This window comes from Platichthys flesus, chromosome 24 (genome assembly GCF_949316205.1).
Source record: "Platichthys flesus chromosome 24, fPlaFle2.1, whole genome shotgun sequence".
Lineage (NCBI taxonomy): Eukaryota > Metazoa > Chordata > Actinopteri > Pleuronectiformes > Pleuronectidae > Platichthys > Platichthys flesus.
Genome location: NC_084968.1, coordinates 11,820,191 through 11,841,133, shown reverse-complemented (window position 1 = coordinate 11,841,133; position 20,943 = coordinate 11,820,191). Strand labels below are relative to the sequence as shown.

At 45.5% G+C, this 20,943-nt stretch overlaps 3 protein-coding genes and 3 non-coding genes across 8 annotated transcripts; 4 read left to right on the top strand and 2 right to left on the bottom strand.

The window, feature by feature from the left end:
• Window positions 1-446: 446 nt before the first annotated feature.
• Window positions 447-8,093, top strand: lrp10 (low density lipoprotein receptor-related protein 10). Its single transcript, XM_062383672.1, has 10 exons — window positions 447-467; window positions 1,433-1,631; window positions 1,801-1,833; window positions 2,146-2,290; window positions 2,469-2,662; window positions 2,783-3,369; window positions 3,471-3,907; window positions 4,495-4,689; window positions 5,205-5,334; window positions 6,167-8,093. The coding sequence occupies exons 2-10, from the start codon at window positions 1,583-1,585 to the stop codon at window positions 6,818-6,820; spliced, it is 2,424 nt and encodes an 807-aa protein (XP_062239656.1). The 5' UTR covers window positions 447-467; window positions 1,433-1,582; the 3' UTR covers window positions 6,821-8,093.
• A 1,024-nt stretch (window positions 8,094-9,117) lies between these two features.
• Window positions 9,118-13,151, top strand: LOC133949718 (ciliated left-right organizer metallopeptidase). The gene is made up of 14 exons (XM_062383684.1): window positions 9,118-9,486; window positions 9,581-9,674; window positions 9,892-9,943; window positions 10,091-10,240; window positions 10,639-10,764; window positions 10,864-10,948; window positions 11,067-11,215; window positions 11,296-11,476; window positions 11,661-11,730; window positions 11,857-11,953; window positions 12,195-12,302; window positions 12,404-12,535; window positions 12,635-12,744; window positions 12,831-13,151. The coding sequence occupies exons 1-14, from the start codon at window positions 9,129-9,131 to the stop codon at window positions 13,027-13,029; spliced, it is 1,911 nt and encodes a 636-aa protein (XP_062239668.1). The 5' UTR covers window positions 9,118-9,128; the 3' UTR covers window positions 13,030-13,151.
• Window positions 13,146-16,707, bottom strand: LOC133949739 (E3 ubiquitin-protein ligase RNF19A-like). Of its 3 annotated transcripts, none has more exons than XM_062383719.1 (4): window positions 16,427-16,707; window positions 16,161-16,255; window positions 14,056-14,226; window positions 13,146-13,948 (listed from the first exon to the last, which is right to left on the bottom strand). In XM_062383719.1, exons 1-4 carry the CDS (start codon window positions 16,500-16,502, stop codon window positions 13,493-13,495), a joined length of 798 nt encoding a protein of 265 aa, XP_062239703.1. In that variant the 5' UTR covers window positions 16,503-16,707; the 3' UTR covers window positions 13,146-13,492. The 3 variants fall into 3 exon arrangements, with proteins under 3 accessions (XP_062239703.1, XP_062239704.1, XP_062239702.1); XM_062383720.1 differs by having other exon boundaries at window positions 16,342-16,701; XM_062383718.1 differs by lacking the exons at window positions 16,161-16,255; window positions 16,427-16,707 and adding an exon at window positions 15,047-15,613.
• A 2,660-nt stretch (window positions 16,708-19,367) lies between these two features.
• On the top strand, window positions 19,368-19,440 carry trnak-cuu (transfer RNA lysine (anticodon CUU)). Its single transcript has one exon. It is a non-coding gene; the product is annotated as a tRNA-Lys (tRNA).
• A 505-nt stretch (window positions 19,441-19,945) lies between these two features.
• Window positions 19,946-20,019, top strand: trnan-guu (transfer RNA asparagine (anticodon GUU)). Its single transcript has one exon. It is a non-coding gene; the product is annotated as a tRNA-Asn (tRNA).
• A 440-nt stretch (window positions 20,020-20,459) lies between these two features.
• trnan-guu (transfer RNA asparagine (anticodon GUU)) lies at window positions 20,460-20,533 on the bottom strand. The gene has a single exon. It is a non-coding gene; the product is annotated as a tRNA-Asn (tRNA).
• Between the last annotated feature and the right edge of the window lie 410 nt (window positions 20,534-20,943).

The following is a 20,943-nucleotide window of genomic DNA, read 5'->3' as shown; positions in this document are numbered from 1 at the left end:
ATCAAGAGTAAAAAGGAACTCCATTGATTATAGTACATGTGCTCCTGTGATTACTCCTGGCTCAAACACCTACCTTATCTTTCTCCCTTATTAGTTTACTGTGTTCAGCTTTTATTTGTTATAAATGTTAATAAACAAAAAACTACTTAATCTGATGTTGTTTTTGTGAATTGAAACTGATGCTGGACACTGACACCTTGTGTTGGAGAATAAACATTTCACCTTTCCATCTCCTGTCACACATTAAAACCAGCTTGTATAAAAAACCATCAAAGCTCTAATTTTAAATATTATTTATTTTAATTTAAGATTTTGTGATTGTGAATGAAGAAAAAAAATCACATTTTGTTCTTTTATGAATGAAAGAGAAGAACACTCATGACATCACAAGCCCCGCCCCTCCTGTCATGAGCTCAAACACCCGGAAGTGGCTCGGGAGTTGTCAACAAGCGAGGCCGACTGACATGGTAACGTACTCCTCTTCTTCTCCGGGCCTTTTCTTAACACGTCACCGCTTCCCACCCGAAAGAAGCCATTTATTGATCCGCTAAAATACAAAGTGTTGATGATTCGAGCCTCTTTTTCGGTGTGTCGCCGCCTTGAGGAAGCGAGGAAGCGGAGGAGGGGAGAGAGCAGAGGAAGGCGAGGCTAGCTGTTAGCTCCCGAAGCTAACTGTTAAATCTCTTCCAAGGGAGGCGAAGCGGCTCGCGACACAAACCGAACCCACAACCTGGTGCTTGTTTCCCCGTGGTGACAACAGCGCAAGCCGAACCTCCGCGTTTTAATGGTTTCACGTTCATTAGAGAAGGACAGAAAAGTCTTTAGGAACAGTTTGTTTTTAACTCGGAAATGGTGGCGAGCCCGGCGTCATTGTTGAGAAGCTTATGGCAAGGAAGTGTGTTTGTGTATGCGTGTGTGTGTGTCCATTGTGTTAGAGATCAGAACAAGCTATTAATATATCTGTCCCCCTTTTATATAACGAGATTGTATTGAATGTATTGTATTTTGAAATCGTTTTCGCGGCTTAATTTGCTGTTAATCAATTAATCAGATTGTATTTGTATAGCTCATATTCACAATTATTCTCATAAGGGTCCAGTTTAAGATTTAGGTGAAATGGATCTATTGGCCGACATTGAATATGACATAATAAACTTTTTTCTTTACCCTAGAATGAGCCTTTTAAATACACCCGACCTCAAGTGTTCTATTGATTGGTTAATTGTTAAAAGTCACAATTTTGACTATCAAATTAAAAGCAGATTTTGAAAACTGGTATTATCCAATACGATGTACATGTGTGCTGACTCATTTATTCATGGGAGTGACGTAGTTATAAAAAGTTATCGTGGTGAAAGTTCAACAGTTTCAGTTTCGACAGACAGCCACGTCAAACACTTTCTCATTCATCTCCTCCTCTTCCTCTTCACAGGTAAAGTCTTCCTGAACCACCACCCCCCCCCACCCCTCCCGCGAGATGGGGCTTCTGTGACCTTTTATTTTTTTACCCTTTTAAAGTCTTCTTTTATTTTTTTTTTATGTATATGATTTCCAACCTTTTAAGAGGAGAAGCGTTATCACAATGACAGAGACTTATAAAGTCAAAGCCCTCCTGGTTTTCACCATAGCAGGTGAGTGGTTACACATTCACAACATCTGTATGTTTCTGTCTTAGCTGCCGGCTTTACCTCTTTATCAGTCTTTGTTATGTTTGCACTTTTCATGGTATATCGCTGTTATGATCTGTGTCACACATGATTTTCAAACTGGTCTGACCTGTTGTGTTTTTTCGTTCTGCAGCCTGCAGTCGATTCGATCCTGCCCTCTGCTCCAGTAAGGAAACGTTGACTCAGCACTTAATCTCATGTCATGTCTGTGGCTGTCATGAGAAGATTCTCCAATGTCACATTCTTGTTTCATACGTTCTTGTAACCTATGAATAGAGGAGATCAGACTTTTAGAGACAGTCCCCTGTTTTATTCCACTCTTCTGCTATTGGTCTGTTTAATTGTATCTGAGACCCTTTTTAGCATTACTTCCTTTACTTCTTGACAAACATTTATTTGCGTAATCAGTGTTTAGAGAAGCAGAAGTGATGTATTGAAGCGAAGGTTGGATCTTTTCTCCTTTGTCCTGTTTCCTCAGCTCGATGTGGGCGTTCCCTTCAAGTGTTTGACGACAAAGTGGGACAGATTATGAGTTCTGCGTACCACAGTTGGTCGTATCGCTTCGGCTCCATCTATGACTGCTGGATCATCAACGGTCGGGAAGGAGAACCCATCGTTCTCAGGTACAGATGCTGAGATGGCTCAAGAGTTGACATCATTTTCTGCCATAGGCCCCACTGTACTCCCTTTATTGTTATTCCCATCTTCAGCTTTAAGTTGGGTTATATGTTTCCTGATTTACCTTCCATAGCTAATCCCCCTTTTCTCTCATTTCAAATCTTTTTTCTTATTTTTTTTTAGCTTTTCCCAGTTTTCAGCACGATGTAGAAAGGAGTGGGTGTCTATTAAATCCTCCGCTGGCGGTGAGCCGGTTGTCGTTTGTGGATCCAAGCTGCCGCAGCCAATTGAGTTCCCAGGGGGAAATATTACAGTGATGCACCACTTCCTCCCGCATTTGTTCCCTGTGTCATCGTTTCTCTTGAACTATGCCAGAGGTATGGTGACATGTTTTCTTATGTAGAATCTAGTATCTGTACACGTTCAGCTGCAACTTCAAATTTTTCTTATCAAACGGTCATAATCTGTGTAATCCCCTTCTTTTTCTACACATTCAGACACTGGTGAATGTCCTCTGACATCTTTTGAATGCCTTGGGGGCCGTTGCCTTCCCCTCTCCTGGCGCTGTAACGGCCAGGTGGAGTGTCTCGGTGAAGGTCCGGGTCTCGGTTCAGATGAACAGGGCTGCGATGGAGACGAGGGAACTCCAGCCCCCTCAAAGCAGGGCAGCACACTGGAAGTAGAAACTAAAAAGGAAATGAATACAGAGAGAAACCATGACAGGGATTTTGAGAAACTTCTTTTGGATAAGAGTCAGAGCTCAGAAAGGTCAGAGGAGAGATACGCTGACTCTGATCTGTGGGGGGAGGAGGAGGCCCAGGTGAATCGAGATCAGCCTCCGACCCATAAGGAGCCCGCTGTGACGCCAAGTCCCATTTTGTGGCCCTGCGGAGGGCTCCTACAGACCTTTTATGGGACATTCTCCCCCCCGGCCAATCGGGGTACTGCTCTGTTGTGTGTCTGGACTCTGGACCCTCAGGATTCCCGGCCCCTCAGATTGGATCTGCAGCAGCTTCTCCTGGGGTCCAGGGACAGACTCACCATCTACAACAGAGCGCAAGGCGAAGGAGATGTTATTAAACATGTGAGTTTGTTTGATTCAGACATTTTTCTTATCCTCTCTAAAGAAGCCTTTATAAATCATTCCTCATTGTAACACAATGTTCCTTCCCTGCATGTTGACAGATCACCAGCGCCTCCAATTACAAAACAATCCAAGCCGAGTCCCACACTGGCGTCCTGTCGTTGGTGTATGAGACGCTCTCTGGCTCAGAGGGGAGCGGGTTTAACGCCACGTTCCACGTCGGGAGCTACTGCCCCCCATGGGAGGGTCGGTGTGGGGGGGTGTCAGGTGGCTGCTTCACCCAGGAGCAGCGCTGTGATGGGAGATGGGACTGCTCCGAGACGGGGAAGGACGAGGAGGGATGCCGAGGCTGCAGTCCCAACCAGTTTGCGTGTGGAGTGGTGGGACAGAGGATGGTGGCATCCAGCCACTTTGCTGGCCGGCCAGTGTGTTACCCGGCCACGGAGAGGTGCAACTACCAGCTGTACTGTGCTGACGGCAGCGACGAGAGGGACTGCACCGTGTGCCAGCCGGGGACCTTTCACTGTGACAGTGACAGGTCAGTGTGTGTCTGTTCCTCTGGAGACTTTCAGACTGAAATTCAGTTCTGTCTTTGCTGTGGAGAGGACGGCGTCTAATTGAGTTTCAGTTCTCTCTCATGAAGCGCGTGATAAAGATTAAAGTTCCGTCTTTATCTTGGACATGTTTTTTAATCCATTAACTTCACCTCATGGTCCATACATTAGTTAATCTGGAGATTTTCAATCATATTCAACTGCTTGTTTCACCAGATTTTAAGTTTTTAAGTCACCGGTGAGCTATTGAAATTGAATGTTAAATTCTAATCACTCTGATAAGGAGAACCTAAAAGTTAATGGTCAAAGTTTATTCAGGACTTTGACCACTAACTTTTTTATCGAGGTGAGGTGTGTCTAGTGTGTTAGTCAAAGGGAGTGTGAAAATACACAGTCATGTGAAAGCTTGACTGCATTTGCCTGAAGTATTGAACATGAATTTGGTTTGTGTATTGTGTACGATTTTGTTGCCCCCGTAGTCAAACACTTTCAAACAGGACGAAGCTGAATCTCTCACTCGTGTTCTCCCTGCATGCTCTAACACACAAGTGGCCCATTGTCCTGTGTACAGGTGCGTGTTCGAGAGCTGGCGCTGTGACGGCCAGGTGGACTGCAAGGACGGCACGGACGAGCTCAACTGCACCGTCATCCTGCCGCGCAAGGTCATCACCGCGGCCACGGTCGGCAGCCTGGTGTGCGGGCTCCTGCTTGTGATCGCCATGGGCTGCACCTGTAAACTGTACTCGCTCAGGACCAGGGAGTACAGGTAACTTCATTGTTTTCTGTGCATTTATCGCTTTTAATACTGCTCATCCCGCAGTTTCTGCTCAGTTCCATATGTGTTGTAGCTCTGACTCTCTCTGAGATAGTGACTCACAAGAGGCGAACTTTGTTTTCATAACTTATGGATTCGGTAGTTTCCAAAAGACACCAAACAGCCCCTCTGAAACGCTTCAGAACCTCCCACAACACAGACAGCATGCGTCTCAGAAAGACACACACAAACTACCAGGTTGTTGTCTCAGCCAAAGACGGTCATGTTGTGTTCTCTTCCGAAATTTACACTTCTCAAATGTGTACAGCGTTTAAAAACAAACAATGTGTGGTTTAAGGATTGTAGCCGTTATTCAGGGTGATTTACTTTCAGAATTAGCTATAGCACAGTAGATGAATATACGATAAAGAAGTTTATACTGTGGATGAATCGCTGGAAAACCCTCACATCAGAAACCAGTGTCGTGTGTGTGTGAATGTGTCCTAATGTGTGTTTTTATCCTGCAGCCTGTTTGCTCCAATCAGCCGCCAGGAAGCAGAACTAATCCAACAGCAGGCTCCCCCGTCCTACGGTCAGCTGATCGCCCAGGGCATCATCCCGCCAGTGGAGGACTTCCCCACGGAGAACCCCAATGAGGTGAGAGACAAGAGCTTCACAAGAGCATGTAGATGTTTACAGGATGAGTTGACCTTTGTTTCACAGGCTACCACAGTGTCTGTTGCATTATGGGTTGTTTGTAACCTTCTGAGAACATTCCTAAGAAAAGGAGGGTCATCCTAGTGTTTGGGTCCATACAAGATTTTGCACGACTTAATAACCAACATCAGTCTTATGCTGCAATGCAGACTTCAGAGTCCAGTTTTCCATTCTCACACAGGCCTATTTGTTTGGCAGTGAAATTTAAAGCACCTGACTGTAACGTGAAAACACTGGAAATCAAACCCCCGAGCTTCAGAGGACCATAACAGATTCATTTAATGCTCTGAAGTTTGAAAGAAAGGAGTCGGTGTGAGAACGCGACCGGATGAAGAGGAGTGATAACCGACTCATTCATGGGGGAAGAGGCCTCGCTGCTGAGTTGCACATTCTTCAGCTGTCCAGCGACACTAGGTCCCCTGTCATCTGCAGCAGCTCCTGTGTCATCAGTCTTTAAGTCATGTGCTCCACACCAGCAGCTGACTTCCTTCAGGCCACAGCCTCCTGATGGAGAGTAATGGAGTGTTGAGATAGAAGGAATGTGCTGTTGCTGCGCGAGCTCACATTAAGGTGCTTTATTATTAGCCAATGACGACAGTCGGGGTGATTTAGATGAGGGATTAACAAAGCATATGATGTCTGATGGGTCAGCCCCAGATTCAAACTCGCTCTTTAAACTTGGATCAGTGTCTTGGGATTGTTTTAATACAACTTAAAGAAATTGGGAGGGTTGTACACATTTTCTAATTCTGTTTCTCTTCCTCTTTGTCAGACCTCGTCTCTTTCTCTGAGGGGAATCCTCCAGCTCCTCCGCCAGGACGCTGCCAACTCCCCGCACCGCAGACGCAGGCCCCGCTTCGTCCGCCGGGCCGTCCGCCGCATGAGGCGCTGGGGTCTGATCCCCAGACCTCCCTCCAGGCCGACCCAGACGTCCGGCTCCGGCCAGCAGCAGGCAGACGCCGCCCCCTCTGGCCAGGAGCCGGCGCTCTCCACTCCCACCAGCGCCTCGTTGGCCGTGGAGGCGCTGAACCAGCCGGTGCCTCAGAAGCTCGGCTTGTTGGCTCAGGCCGAGCTGCAGCAGCATCAGGACGACGACGACGTGCCGCCTCTTCTGCTGTCGCTGCCCCCGCCGCCCGTGGCCTCCCCCCCTCCCCCTCCGTACGCTCCCCCAGCCCCGCCCCCGTCCATCTCGTTCACTCCCCCGGTCGCCGTGCCCCCGAGCAGCCCCTCTCTTGCCTCCATCTTCCACACGCTGGGCCTGAGTATCTCCCTCTTCCGGGCGTCGCCCTCGTCCTCCTCCACCAACTCCATGCCCCTCTCCGCCTCCCCCTCCTTCTCCTCCTCCTCCTCCTCGGATGACGAGGTGCTGCTCATCCCTCTCTCCGATGACACCACTTCAGAGGATGACGTGCCCATGCTCACCTGAACGGCTTCCTCCCTCGCCCGGGGACTCACCCCCCTTCTCTGTCTCCTTTTTACGCACTAATAACTGAGTCTTTCCACATTCGTTTGAACTGAAGCACAGGAGGTGGCCCCCAGCGAGACGCACCCTCACTGTGCAAGCCTGGTGCCTTTTTCAATTTGCTTTGAGTTTTTTTTTTTAAGTGTATAAGTTTTAGACGAAGAGCATGGCTGATGTGTGTCGGGGAGTGAGCGTGAGTCAGGATCGGTTGTCCACTTAATTTTACGCCGGGCTGCACATTGAAGGTAAAGTTTTTGCACAGAAGAATCTTCCCTATCCACAAACTGAGGCAGGCGACTGTCACACTGAATGATGAGAGTTTTTATGATGGAAAAATTGTTGTGTTTTGTATGGTTGCAGCTGTGTGAATGAATTTATGTCTCGCGTAGACAGTGGAGTATGTTTGTAGATGTGGTCCATCCCCACATACTTCTGCCACTCGCATCCAGTCTCATGTTATATCCGATGTTATAATAGAAAAACAAAAGATTTCCCCTATTTAAGTGCCTTTTTGAGGAGTTTCCTGTAGATGGCTCGAGGTGATTTAGACGATTCCCGGTGACACACAAAAACACGAAAACACAAAGAGGCACGTTTTCCTGACACAACAGCACGCATCGACACAATCAGTGACTTCACGATTAAAATCAATGCATGACTACTCTGCAAGCCGGCAATAACTTTTCAGGACCCCGTAGTTTTTGTGCACAATCATGGCGACACTCACACACACACACACACACTCACACGTGTACACTTTCTAAGCGAATGTATGTAATATACAAAAAAGCAAATATGTCAAAAGACAATCTCTTTGGTGCCTGATTTTAGTGTGTGTGTGTGTGTGTGTATGTGTGTCGTGTGCACAGGAAGCTGAGGGGCCCCTTCGTGATGAACAGGGCCCCCGCAACCACAAAGTCAACCTCAACTTGAATCTTCAGCCCCTGAGGGGAAAGGGTCGCATCCTGTCACATTTTGACACAGATGAATTGTGGTGTGCCATTTGTATTGTTGTACATTTTACAGTGTTTTTAATTTCAGCAAGTTGCTTCTGATTTTTCCTTTCCTCTTGAGTTTAATTTAGTTTTTTCTGTTGCTTTGATGAATGTATTGGTGTTGACGTAGAAGTTTAAAATTTAGATAAAATAAGAGCGAAAGTGATTTTATGATTTTATTAGGGTCAACTTCACTGTATATAAGTAAAACTGTGGCTGAGATTAAACGATTTGCACTTTTAGTTTCGGTGTGCTGTGTTTGTTTGTTGGTCAGTGAAGAGGCGCGGCCGACACAGAGGAGACAACAGGTGAGAGAGTTGTTGCTTTGTGTATTGTATTCAAACGTCCTCACTCAGACTCCTGGATGAGCTCCTCAGAGTTTTGTCCTGGGAAGAAAACAGAAGCTGAGATCAGGACTCAGGATTAGAAGTGAACGGCAGGAGTGACAGACATTCAGTTCGGCTACAAGGTAATCACGATGGCTGCTTTTAAATTCATTGATGTCAAAGGACAGGGATTGTGGAAGCAAAATTTCTTATTACTTTAGAAATCAGAAACAATACAACTCCATTTTTCTCATTGGAAAAATCATGGGGGAGAAATATATTTTTTAATATACTGAGTTAAATAGACTCATGTTTAAACTATGGAAAGCTACAAGCTAAATGCAGAGTCATGACTGGTGCAGAAACTTGAAGTATTGAGTTAAATCTAAGGACACTTTACATTATTTCAACTTGGAATTCATTTTAATTAACTTTGTATTATCGACAAAACACCGGGGTCATGGGTCAAAGTACCCGCTGTGTTTTTTTATTCCCACATTGCTGGGAATATAATTCTGGTGGTGAAATTAACTGAAAAAAATTACTACTTTACATTATGTTTTAGCCTAAAATAGAGAAATATAAATGTACCAATATCACAAAAGCAGATTTGATCATATGTACTATTAGATTTCAGTTATGTATTTCTTATTTTTTTTTTTTAAATCATGAAAAAAGACAATGTTACATCGATATGAATGAATTATAGAAGTTTAATGTGTTTGTGGCATCTTGTAACTTTATTTTGATATAGACAGCTCTTCTTTCTATAGGCTGCTGGAGATGTCATTAAAGTGTCACTATGCTAAATTAATAAATTGGTTTGATGGGATCCACTACAGCCTAGAGTAAACACCCTGTGTGCTGCTGCTGCTCATGAGACGTCCGGAGACAAACCGTGAAACGTTGTCCTCACTGTGACCTGTAAATAGGTCCCAGCCATATCCCATTATGAGCTCCCCTCCGGCCCTGAGGCTCTGGGTGGGGACGTTGGTGGTCATGCTGGTGGCTGAGCCGCCTGGAGCTCTGCAGAAGTGCATCTTTGATGAGGTCCAGGCTCAGGTCCGAGTGGTCAGAGCTGCTAGGATCCTCCCCCACAGCTCCCCCGATGAGCCCACAGCCCCGACTGGGCCGCGGCACCAGAGGAGCAGCCTGGGAGAGATGACCCCATCCCCTCCTGCCTCGCCACAGCCAATCAGGATCCACACCTGGATTCCGAGAGAGAGCGACCACCTATCAGAGGCAGAGAAGGGGAGACTGGAGGGAGCAGTGGAGGAGGCTGTGAGGGTGGTGTCGTCTTTACTGTCAGGTAAGAAAACAACACACACACACACACACACACACACACACACACACACACACACACACAGAGTATAATAAACCAGCTAATGCTCTTCTCATAGTAAACAGGGTTGTGGGTCCTTTGCTGCTCAGCAGAGACGTCAACAAATACTGCAAGTTCGTCTGGAGCAATTCAAGAACAAGCAACTACAACAGGTGTGTTTTTTTTTGTGTGTGTTTGTGTGTGTTATTATGACTGCAATGAGGGGGGGGACTCATACAGACTCTACACAGAAAAGCCTCAGCCTCACACATTTTTCCTTTAAAGAACCACTTCCTTATTAACCCAATAGACCTACATAATAATCACAACTATAAAAGGAGGAGGTTTGTCATGAAACCTGATTTAAAGTTTACGGATGTTTTTCTTCAGGTGCGGTCGAGCCAACGACAACTACAGGAACGAGACGTGTCTGGACGTGACAGTAAGTCTGAATAATTTATATGTTGTCCTTTGTTTAACTGGAGAAGACAAAAACAGCAAGTACCTGTTAGGTCTCTGTTCCTTGTTAGTGAGAGACACCTTCATGCCAATAATAAGCATGCCCCCCTCCCCCCCATGTTCTACACAGATCCCAGATCAGCACCTGTCTGGATGTGATATTTACCCGGAGCCTGACTCACCGCTCAGGGCTGTCCTCAGACCTGAAGGTGCCGGACTCCCAAACACTGACTTCCTGCTTTACCTCCACACACAGTCCACTGACAAGTGTCGGGCAGAGGTGAAGACTCACAGAAAACACAAACAAAGGTTTTCAATCCATAGTCAAATGTATTCAGGATGCACTTTTCTGAAGAAAGTTACTATAAGATGTGATAATTAGTAAACAATTACCACAAAACAATCAATGCTTATGTCTTTTTGCCCTCAAACCACATGTGTGACTCTTTCTTTGAATGTTCAGTAAGTTTAAGTGTCTCTGGAAAAGCTGTTTTCTAAAAAATAATATATGATACATAAAATATAGTTCTGTCTGTCACTGGAGACATTTCATCAAATATCAGTTCCTACCAAAGCAAATATGGTCATTATCACTCAGTTATTTACTATGGAAGAGAAATAAAGAATACCTTAAAGAAGTCGAGTACTCCTGAAATCCTGTTTATGTCTCTTCTTCAGCCCAGTGTGTTGGCGTACGCTGTCCACTGTCAGACGGACGCCCAGGGTCGACCTGTGGCCGGGGTGGTGGTCATCTGCAGGGACAGACTCTCAGAAGCTGCCTACAACCACCAGGCTACAGTACAGGTAGGATCTATCATATTGATAACTCTAAATGTTTATTAAAAAATGTTTTTCTCCAGTAGGATGAGATGGAAGGATCATAACGAGTGTGTTTTTTTCCAGACTGTGATTCACGAGCTGTTCCACGCGTTGGGCTTCTCTAGAGATCTCTACCACACCTGGAAAGACTGTTCGTCCTCATCTCAAGGTTTTTCAACCTTTTTCAGATGTTTTTTCTTTATGTCACTATTTAAAAAAATAAATAAAACACTCATTCAGGATCAGTTTCATTGATCAGAAATGTGTTTGTGTTTGTCTTCGTGGAGGGCTGGGCTCTGGGTGTTCACCTCGGGGGAAAGTGGTTCACTCTGATGGATCAGGTCAGATGAGGATCTACACCTCGTCCGTCCTCTCAGCCCTGCAGACGCACCTGACGTCCTCTGACCCGGAGCTGGGAGGCCCGCTGGAGAACCTGGTGCTGCAGCTGCTCACGCTCCATTCAGATTCCATGAATGTACCCGCCGCCTGTTTCAAACTTCTGACTCCTTCCTTCAGGATGCACCAGGCAGAGCGTCCTCTCACTGGGAGGCCCGGGTCCTGCGAGGGTCCATCATGGCTGCGGAGCTGGAGGACCCGGCCACGGTCCGGATCGACCCGGTCACTCTAGCTGCTCTGCAGGACACAGGCTGGTACAGGGTGGAGCTGAGCCGGGCACAGAGTCTGGTCTGGGGTGACGGTAAGAGAAGAGGAGGGGGGGTGAGGATAATCTGAAGGATCACTAATATGATGTTAAATAAAACCAGAGTTTACAAAGGAACCACAATTGATGTCTGGATAATTAAAATGGGCGTATTTCTACGCCCCAATACTGTTTGATGGACAATAAACTACATCATTTAATATAAATGTGTGTTTTGTAGGTGAAGGAGCCTCGTTCGGTTCCCTGTCAACCTGCCAACACAACTCTTCATCCTTTTTCTGCACCGGCAGGTTCATTCAAACTTTGTTTTCTCCAAACCAACTTGTGCCTTTAAGGGGAACACTGGTATTGTGTTTATTTGAATTGGCTGATTATATTTCCAGAAATAATGTTTTGTATTATGTTTCCCCTCTCAGTGGACTTGGGTGTCATTTTCTTCACCTCCACAAGGGCGAGTGTCAGACTGATCCATACCTGGAGGGGTGTAGAGTATTTAAACCTCTAAAGAATTTAGTAAGTTATATATTTTTTCAACACAACAGATTTTAATATGCAATTATTATTCTCAAGTGTGATTATGGTGTTTTTAATTTATTTATCTTATCTTGCTTTGACTTAAATGTGCATTCTTTACAGCTATGCTTAGGTCTTGTACCTCTCCAATCCTGTAAAGCAGTACCTTCTGTATTTTATGTCTTTATTTGTAATCTGAGTCTTTTTAATTTTAATTGTCACTCTTTGTCTTCTCATGCAGGGTGAATGCTGGAAAAAGGAAAACACCAGGCCGACCCCTGAGCTCGACTGGAGCGGGGAGATTTGGGGCCGTGGCAGCCGTTGCTTCTCCTCCAACCTGACCAGACAGGTGTGTGTGTTTGTGTGTGTGTGTGAATCCTTGTCACCTGCCTTTTTAAAACTTGTCTCTTAGTTTCACATTATTTTCCTCCTTCTCTTTTCCACAAGCAGACGCAGCTCCTTGTGTCAAGCGGCTCAGTGGAGGGCCGATGTTACAGACACAGATGTACTGGACCGAACAGATACCAAATCCAGGTGTCTGGCTCTGACTGGGTGGACTGTCCCCCAGGGGGCGCAATTCAGGTAATGAATCCCAACATGTGACTTTAGTGTGCTGTAAATGACAAGACTTTGTGAAGAGATGCTGTCAACATTAACTTCTTCGTCTTTTTAAATCCTCAGATAAATGGATACCAGGGTTTAGTGTTCTGCCCCGACAGGAGGTTGTGCCTTTACCCGGATATCACTCCTCCCTCAGATGATGTTGGTGGATTTCCTCCTTCCAACACAAGGCAAGTATGATTTAAAAAATATGGCTTCCCCTCGTCTTACAACAATGTAACTCAGGAGAACTTTACGTTGTTGTGTTTTTGTTCAGTGACCCTGACGGGATGATGAACCCAGCCCAGGGCGGCGGCGGGTGGAGCCTCAGGCCTCACACAGAGCTCAGTGTGGCCTCGGCACTCGGCTTCACGGCCGCTCTGTGTCTCCTGGCTGCTCTGGCTGTGTCTTACAGGAAGTGTCGCTCCTGCAAGAACAGGGTTCGCTCTGTTCCAGACGATCACAGTGACCCTTAACAAACCGCTGACCATTAACACTGTTACTGAGTCTGGAGTAGTTACTTTATTTGTTCTGTGCTGCTATTTAAGGGACGTGTTTATAAATAAATTAAAATGAATTCACACACACACAGTTCATTTGAATAACAAATTTAATTTGACCACTTAATACTAGTAGATCTCTCTATATCTTATGATGTGGTAAAATATCACAAAGCAAAGGAATAAGAGGCTGCAGTGTTTTGAAGATGATTGTACAAACTGCTGTTTAAATGCTTTTATAATCACATTATCCGCTCCCGATGTAAAAATATAAAGTATTTAAATACAAAGGTAAAGGCCCATTGTAGGGTAGAGAAGGAAACCACAAATCAAACACTTTAAGTAAAACACATCACATCATGATTATTTCATTTAACAGATCACCTAAACGTTTAAGAGAGTGCCACTTTAGGTAGAGACAGACCTTTTTATATTGTTTTTATTTCCTGTGCCACACTGGGATAGAGGTCTGTCTGGGGGCCACACCACCCACACAGATTTTGTACGGTGAACTGGTCTGGTTACATTCACTCTTTAGTTTCAGGCAGAGGAAGCAGAATGGCACTTGGCATCGGGGGCAGTGAATGTTTTTGCAGTGTTGTTGGTTGTGCTGCACCCTCATGCCACATGTCGGGCAGGCCCTGACTGACGGGCAGCTGGTGGCACCCTCCACGTCAGGCAGACTGATGGTGGGACATGTCTGCAGAAGCTGCAGGTCCTTGTTGGCACAGCCGTCGTTGTTGCAGCGGTCCGACCGAGGGTCCCAACCGTTCCACTTCCTCCGACACTGCCAGCAGAATTGGTATGTCGTCTTCTTATCAGCTGTGCATATGGTGCACTGGACACACAGGTTGGAGAGGTCCTTTCTCACCACATTCGTATTGCACTGTGGGCACTGATATGAAAAACAGTGAAAAATCCCAGCAAACAAAGAGATCAGTGCACTTGAATGTGTTTTTATTATCTGAATCACAAAAAGAACCAAATCCCTGGAGCACTCACGAGCTGAATGTCACAGAAGTCTGCAGCCGCCAGACGAGCCATGGTCTCTTCAAAGTGCCTCATCTCCGACACGGACAGAACGGCCACTCTGCGAACTTCTTTATACGACCACTGCTTATTGCACGGTTTGGTTCCCTCTCCAACTGCAGGACATCTGAACTTATAAATCCCCTGAAACAACAATTAAAGACCAGTTAAAAGTTTGTCCCCAAGACCCTTTGAAAGCCCCATAGACTGTACATGAAGATGGACATCTAAAAATGAATATATCTCAAAAATAGTTTTTGTCATTTAAAGGGGACATATTATGCCCATTTTACCACAGTTGGTATGGCTCCTTGGGGTCTTAATGAAATGTCTGTAACATTTTTTGGTCAAAATACCACAAGGATCATTTAAAGCAGCACCTTTTTGTCCTGTCTAAAACAGCCTTCCTCAGATTGACCTGTTCTGAGTGCCCCGCCCCCCCATCTCACCGCTTCGCCCCCCTCTCACAGCCCCGCCCCCGACACACTCACTCACACACACACACACACACACACACACATCCAGTTTTACTACACCTTCTGATAAAGATGTACATTATTTAAATACATGCATTAGATATGTGTGTATACACTATATAATTGTATGTGTATATATATTCATACAGGGCATATATTCTGAGTGAACACACACGCACACAGGCACACAGACACGGATCGTGGAGGCCTGGAGGGGCTACAGCTCTGGAGGCTAACACTGCTAACACACTAACATTTCATTTATTTAAACCCAGAAAAAGAGAAATCTTCCCGGTTGCATCAGATTAGATCGGTCCAGTGTGAACGCTCCGTGCAACTCGGCGGGCTGTGGGCGCAGTGACGCCGGGTTGTGCAGCAGTAGCAGCGGCCGCCGAGGACCCGCTGGGTTCCGGGGTATTTTTAGGCGGTCTCTCTGTGTTTATTACAGGGGCTTCGGTGCCTCCTGTCCCCGTGGTTGCTGCTCTCACCAGCCACTCCCTCCCTCCTCTGGTGCCGGTGTGGGCAGCAGCTGCAGCCGCCCGGAGCCTCACTCCTCCGGCTTCAGCACCGAGCAAGTGCCGGGGACAGGCTGCGGCCCGGCGGGCTGGAGGGGCGCAGGGCCTCGGTGTGGGGCTCCAGCCCGGCCGTGTAGCTCGCACAGTCTCCGGGTTTATTTTTGGCATCTACCGGGGGAGCAGTGTCTCCCGTCGGGAGCTGGCACCTCCACACTCACACACTGCGATCACCCGTGGACACGAGCCCCGTTATGAGCGCCCCCTCCCTGGTGTGTCCGGCACGTGAGGCCGGGGGGCAGCGGGCACCAGGCGGCTGCAGACCCGGGGAGGCCTGGGTCCTCTCCGGGAGGTGGAGGAGGTGAGTGAAGTCAGCGGGAGCACCGCCAGCCTCGCAGTGAGCCGCCCGGGTACAGCCGGGGTCCAACCCGCCACCGAGCAGCCGTCTGCCCGCTGCCGCCGACGCTGGCTGGCAACGCCACCTAGTTTACACGCCACCGTCAATTACCGAAACAAAACAACAGCTTTTCTAGTTGAAGACACTCATTGCGACACGAGACACGCACTGTCAACGCTCCCCTGTCCGTGGGGAGATCAGTCAGGCGGCTGCTGCTAACCGTAAACAAACACCGTCACGACCACCAGAAGCGAGCCACAGACATGGGTCCAGCAGCCCAACGACATCACCCAGCGAGCCCGAGCTGAGGAGGTGCTGTGACAAAAGTACCTAAATTAAATTGCTTAGCGATCATAGAACATCTGCTTGAACATCTACTCTGCATGTAGTTATAATCATTCACATAATAATGGTGACAGACTTTCACTTTTGATTTGTCTAAAAGTGAAAGTAAGTACAGGTTGTTTGTTATGTGGGTTTTACAAAGCTGAACTCGAACTAGGCCGGGTCATTTTTACATTGTGGTGTTGATTTAATGAATTAAAGGATCTGGGTATGTCTTCTACCTCTGAACAACACACATGCTGCGGATGATAGCATGAGCCAGTGACACAGGCTGTGTTTCTCGTTTAATTTGCAAACACATAGATTTAAACAAAGCCTAGAAAGAAAAAACTAGTTTCAGGGATGTACCTGATCCAGTTGACTGCGGCACCACAGTGTAAGAGACTCGGGGGACACAGCGTGTCCACAGGACATCACTGCTCGGAGATCACCGTCTTCCGAAGCTGAAGTGTACGAGAGGAAGTCATTCGAAAAAGAGGAATCTTACAATCCAATGTTCGAAGAAAAATAGACAGACAACTGAACTTACCAACAAAGGGAAAACAACAGTTTTATCATCTGCATCCTTAACTTCAAACACTAGCCACTCTTGTGAGAAAGGGAATAAATCTTACAAAATGGGTCCAAGTCGTCCTTTCTGCTGACTAACTCTAGTGTGGTGTCGCGCGGGTTGTATTTCTTCTCGGACATCCTCTCTCTCTCTCTCTGTGTGTTTGTGTGTGTGCTGTGGTGTAGTTACACCAGGCACCAGCAGCTCACTTTGACACTCCCTCAACTACTTCCTTATTTTGTCACAAGGTTGTTATGTGTTACGGAACCCCCCAGGGGACATGAAAAAAAAAAGAACTTTTCCCGCATCGGGGAGGAGAGAAGAAGAGAAATTCTTGCATTAAAATAATGAATCATGACAGTTTGGATGATTTGAAATGGTAATTTATTACACCATTTAATGGTAATTTATTATACGACCCGCTGCTGCTGTCCACCGTGACCGGTGCGGCGGGACCTGCTGCTCCTCCGTGACAGCAGCAACGGGTCCGTGACAAGGACCCGCCCCTCCGGTACCGCAAGCAAAGTATTCTGGACCAGACCGGTGTTTCGTTGAAGAAAGAAGAGGAGCAATGGAGGACGACTTGGAGAGCGGTACCGGAGGAGCAGCAGGTCCCGCCGCCCCGTTCACGGGGGCCCCCGCCTCAGCGCTCGTATAATAAATGACCATTTCAAATCATCCAAACTGTCATGATTCATTATTTTAATGCAAGAATTTCTCTTCTTCTCTCCTCCCCGATGCGGGACCCGCTGCTCCTCCGTGACAGAAGCAGCGGGTCCGTGACCGGTCTCGCAAAACTATCTCGGGATCTCGCAAAACTATCTCGGGATCTCGCAAAAGTTTCTCGGGATCTCGCAAAACTATCTCGAGATCTCGCAAAAGTTTTTTCATGTCCCCTGGGGGGCTCCGTAATGTGTTTCTATCGTCAGATGATTAATTGTATTATATAGGAAATTAACTGATAAACTCTACATGGACCACCTCGTTCCCACAGTTGTCTTTCGTGTCTGTAATTCCATTTCAAACTTCCCCGGTGTTCAATGTCTTTTACAAATGGATGCATGAAGCAAAAATAAAGTTCTCATGTAAAAAAGGATCTGTATTTCAAACTCTACAAATTCTATGCTGCTCACACTATATACATTTCCTGTTTGCATTGCTCATATCATTTCTCTTCTATTGTCATATCCCCTCAAATTGTATTGCATGTTTACTTATTTATTACTTTTACCGATGTCTATTTCCTGATACAAAATTTTGCTGATAATTATACACTAACGATGTGACCCAGATATTTAAAGCAGGAGTTTTAAAAACACGCAATATAACACAATATAGGACATTATAACCCAATATGACTATTGTAACACAATAACACACAATATAACATAATATAAATCAATGTAACATAAAACAACACAATGTAACACATTATAGCACAACGTCACAGACGATCTCGAATAAAGGTTTATAAAGTTGTTTTACCCAGCAGCCCACGGTCTCCCTCCGCTGCGGCTCCTGGACGCAGGATGAAGAAAGTAGATCCTCTTTGTGTCTCACTTCTAGGACATGAAACTTCCTCCAAATGTCTCCTGAAGACTAAAAGTGTCCATCAACTTAAAGACGGTTTGTTTTCGTCTCGTTGAAACGCGTGTTGTAACATGTTTTAGATCCGTGCACACCTGGGGGAGGTGGGACGCAGCACCACCCGGCGGAGGAGCGAGGATTCAGCCGCTGGACGTCGAGTTGCGTCTCCGCAGTGAGATGATACTGATGTCAGATTTGATGTGGAGGATTCGTCTCGAGGACAAAAAACACAGGTTTGTGTCTTCAGGACTTTTGTGTTGGACTCACACACGTGTCGAGTGAAACGAGCTGAAATGTGCGAATGTTAACGCAGCGAGCGGCTTTAGCTTCAAACGGGAACTGATCACGTGTCAAATGGTGACGACTGTCGAACCAATTGATTAATTAAAACTCAGAGTTTCATTGTGACGCTTTTATTTGTGTGTTTTGTGTTAATTGTGTTTCGTTAACGACAGATTGACAAAAAATGGAGGAAGAGTGAGAAGCTAAACTTTGCTAGCTTAAGTTGTGGTTAGCACATGGCGCGTGGCCCTCATCATCATCATTAGCATCAATTGAAGTCTGGATAAACTTTCTCTTTGTTTATACTTTATAAACAAGATGGAGATATTTGAATTAAATGGTTTCTGGTGTCACTTAATTATTTTCTATTATCTGCTGTGTTTCTTTCCTTTTAAGGCAGGACCTCGGTGTTTGGGGCAGATGAAAGTAAAGTACACAGTAAGTAAAACTTTCTTATACTGTTACCACTGTGTTTTTACTTTAGTATCATGAGACATTCGCTTATTTGACTCATGTTTTAACTGCTTTTGTCGTAAAGCTGACTTCTTTAACGTGTCAACGTCACGTGATCAACACAGTTTAAAGGATAGTTCACCCAAAAATGAAAATTCACTTCATCTACTCACCACTTTGCCGATGGAGGGGTGGAGTCATAAGGGGTCAACTTTGTTGCAGCTTAATGCAATACAATTGAAGCTACTGGTGCGCAATTCTTCAAACGCAACATAACAACAGTAACACAACATGCCTCCATACTGCATTCGCTTTCAACTCGAAAGTGTCACTTTAACTGTGTTTCAAGCTCAAATGTCCACAGGAAGTGGCTAAGCTAGCTGATGTTAGCATCTCCAAGCTGTTATACTCCATAGCTAATTCTTAATTACCCACAGGTCATGTGTGAATTCGGCTTCACAGCTGCAGGAAGGAAATCCAGTCTATTGTTATTTAAATCAAAACTCAGCCTAATTATACAAAAGCTCAAATAACTTAAATCTCCCTTGCTGCCTATAATACACCAGATATCCAATCTAAGACAGAAAATATGGTAAATGTGGTATTTTTAAACACTCAACGTTTGTCATACTGTAACTACACTGTAGTACTGTTATGAAGGCACTTGCAGTTAACGTGTCCCAGCCCGGCTAGCTCAGTCGGTAGAGCATGAGACTCTTAATCTCAGGGTCGTGGGTTCGAGCCCCACGTTGGGCGCACAATCTTTTCTCTTTTGTGATGTATTTGATGATGGCGGGGATTTCCTTTATATTTAAAAAGCAGCTAAATATTTGATATGTAGTAAGGCAATATATATTTTTTAGCTAGCTTGTCTGTCTGTTGTTTAGCAGGATCATGGACAGATAACATGGAGCCACATACGGAAATATAAAAAGGGAGCGTATCGGCACAGGGACTAACGCTAGGGGGAACAGCGGCACTGTGCTGAGTCAGGAAAATGAAGGAGTAGTGAGACTTATTCTTCTTCAAGCTGCACTCCATATAGATATCTGCTCCTCAGACCTCGAAGGACAGACCCCAGTCCAATGGGAGGGGTCTGTTCCATGCGTCCAGCTGCCTCCCACGGGTCAGGCAACTACTTTTTTGAAACCATTGTAGCCCCCCCCCCCTTCAGCTCCCCCTACAGACAAAGTATGTGTCTGTGCATATCCCTCCCCCCACACAGATAAAGCCTCTGTTTTCACACACGGGGGATATCCTTGTCTCTGTGGCGCAATTGGTTAGCGCGTTCGGCTGTTAACCGAAAGGTTGGTGGTTCAAGCCCACCCAGGGACGATATGTTTTTTTTTTTTTTTTTGCGTATTAAAAACACAATAAGATGTTCATTTATTTGGCAAGGAAGCAGACAGAGTGGCCGATCTCCACCCGCCCAACACGGTTCCTGTTGTTTGAACAGTGGCTGTTTCAGACGTTTCTCTTCCTGCTCTAAGTGTTTGGTTGATTATTTGTTTTAGTTTAGCTGTTTGTTAAAAACACTCAATCTTCACTTTCCCCCACAAATCTCACTTCACCTCACTCTACAGATGCAGAGAGATTATATAAACAAATGGCTGTTAAGTGTTTCATATGTGGACACCAGCTCTTCTCCCTTCTCAATGACAATCTCTGAAGCTTTGGCAAAGTAATTCATATAAATTCTGTCGTGGATGAGGTTAGGATATAGTGTGCAATGTTTTATAAGTATATTTCACAAGGAAGAAAAGAAAAAATCATGTCGTCCCTGGGTGGGCTTGAACCACCAACCTTTCGGTTAACAGCCGAACGCGCTAACCAATTGCGCCACAGAGACTAGGTGGAAGTATAGGCCCAGAATAGGTATATTAACATATTTACCAAATACAAATGAAGGAAAATCTACAAACGTAGATGAAACAACAGTTTGCAGGACCATGCATGACTTAAGTATAAATAAATAAATGTATACATAAATAAGGAAATAAATAAATACAGAAATGTATGAATAAATGTCTTAAATATATTTCCACATTTATTTATTTATCTATGTCTGTTTCCGGATGCTAATGAGAAAGGCGGTCACAGGAGTGTAACGATCCAGATCCTTCTTCATCTGCCTTTCAATGCTGTTTGCAATGTTCACACTTAAAATTATTTATTTACACTTAAGTCACGTATCATCCTCCATACAACAGAGGACAACAGAAAACAACTGAAAATGCCTCCGTACTGCTCGTGTTGTGT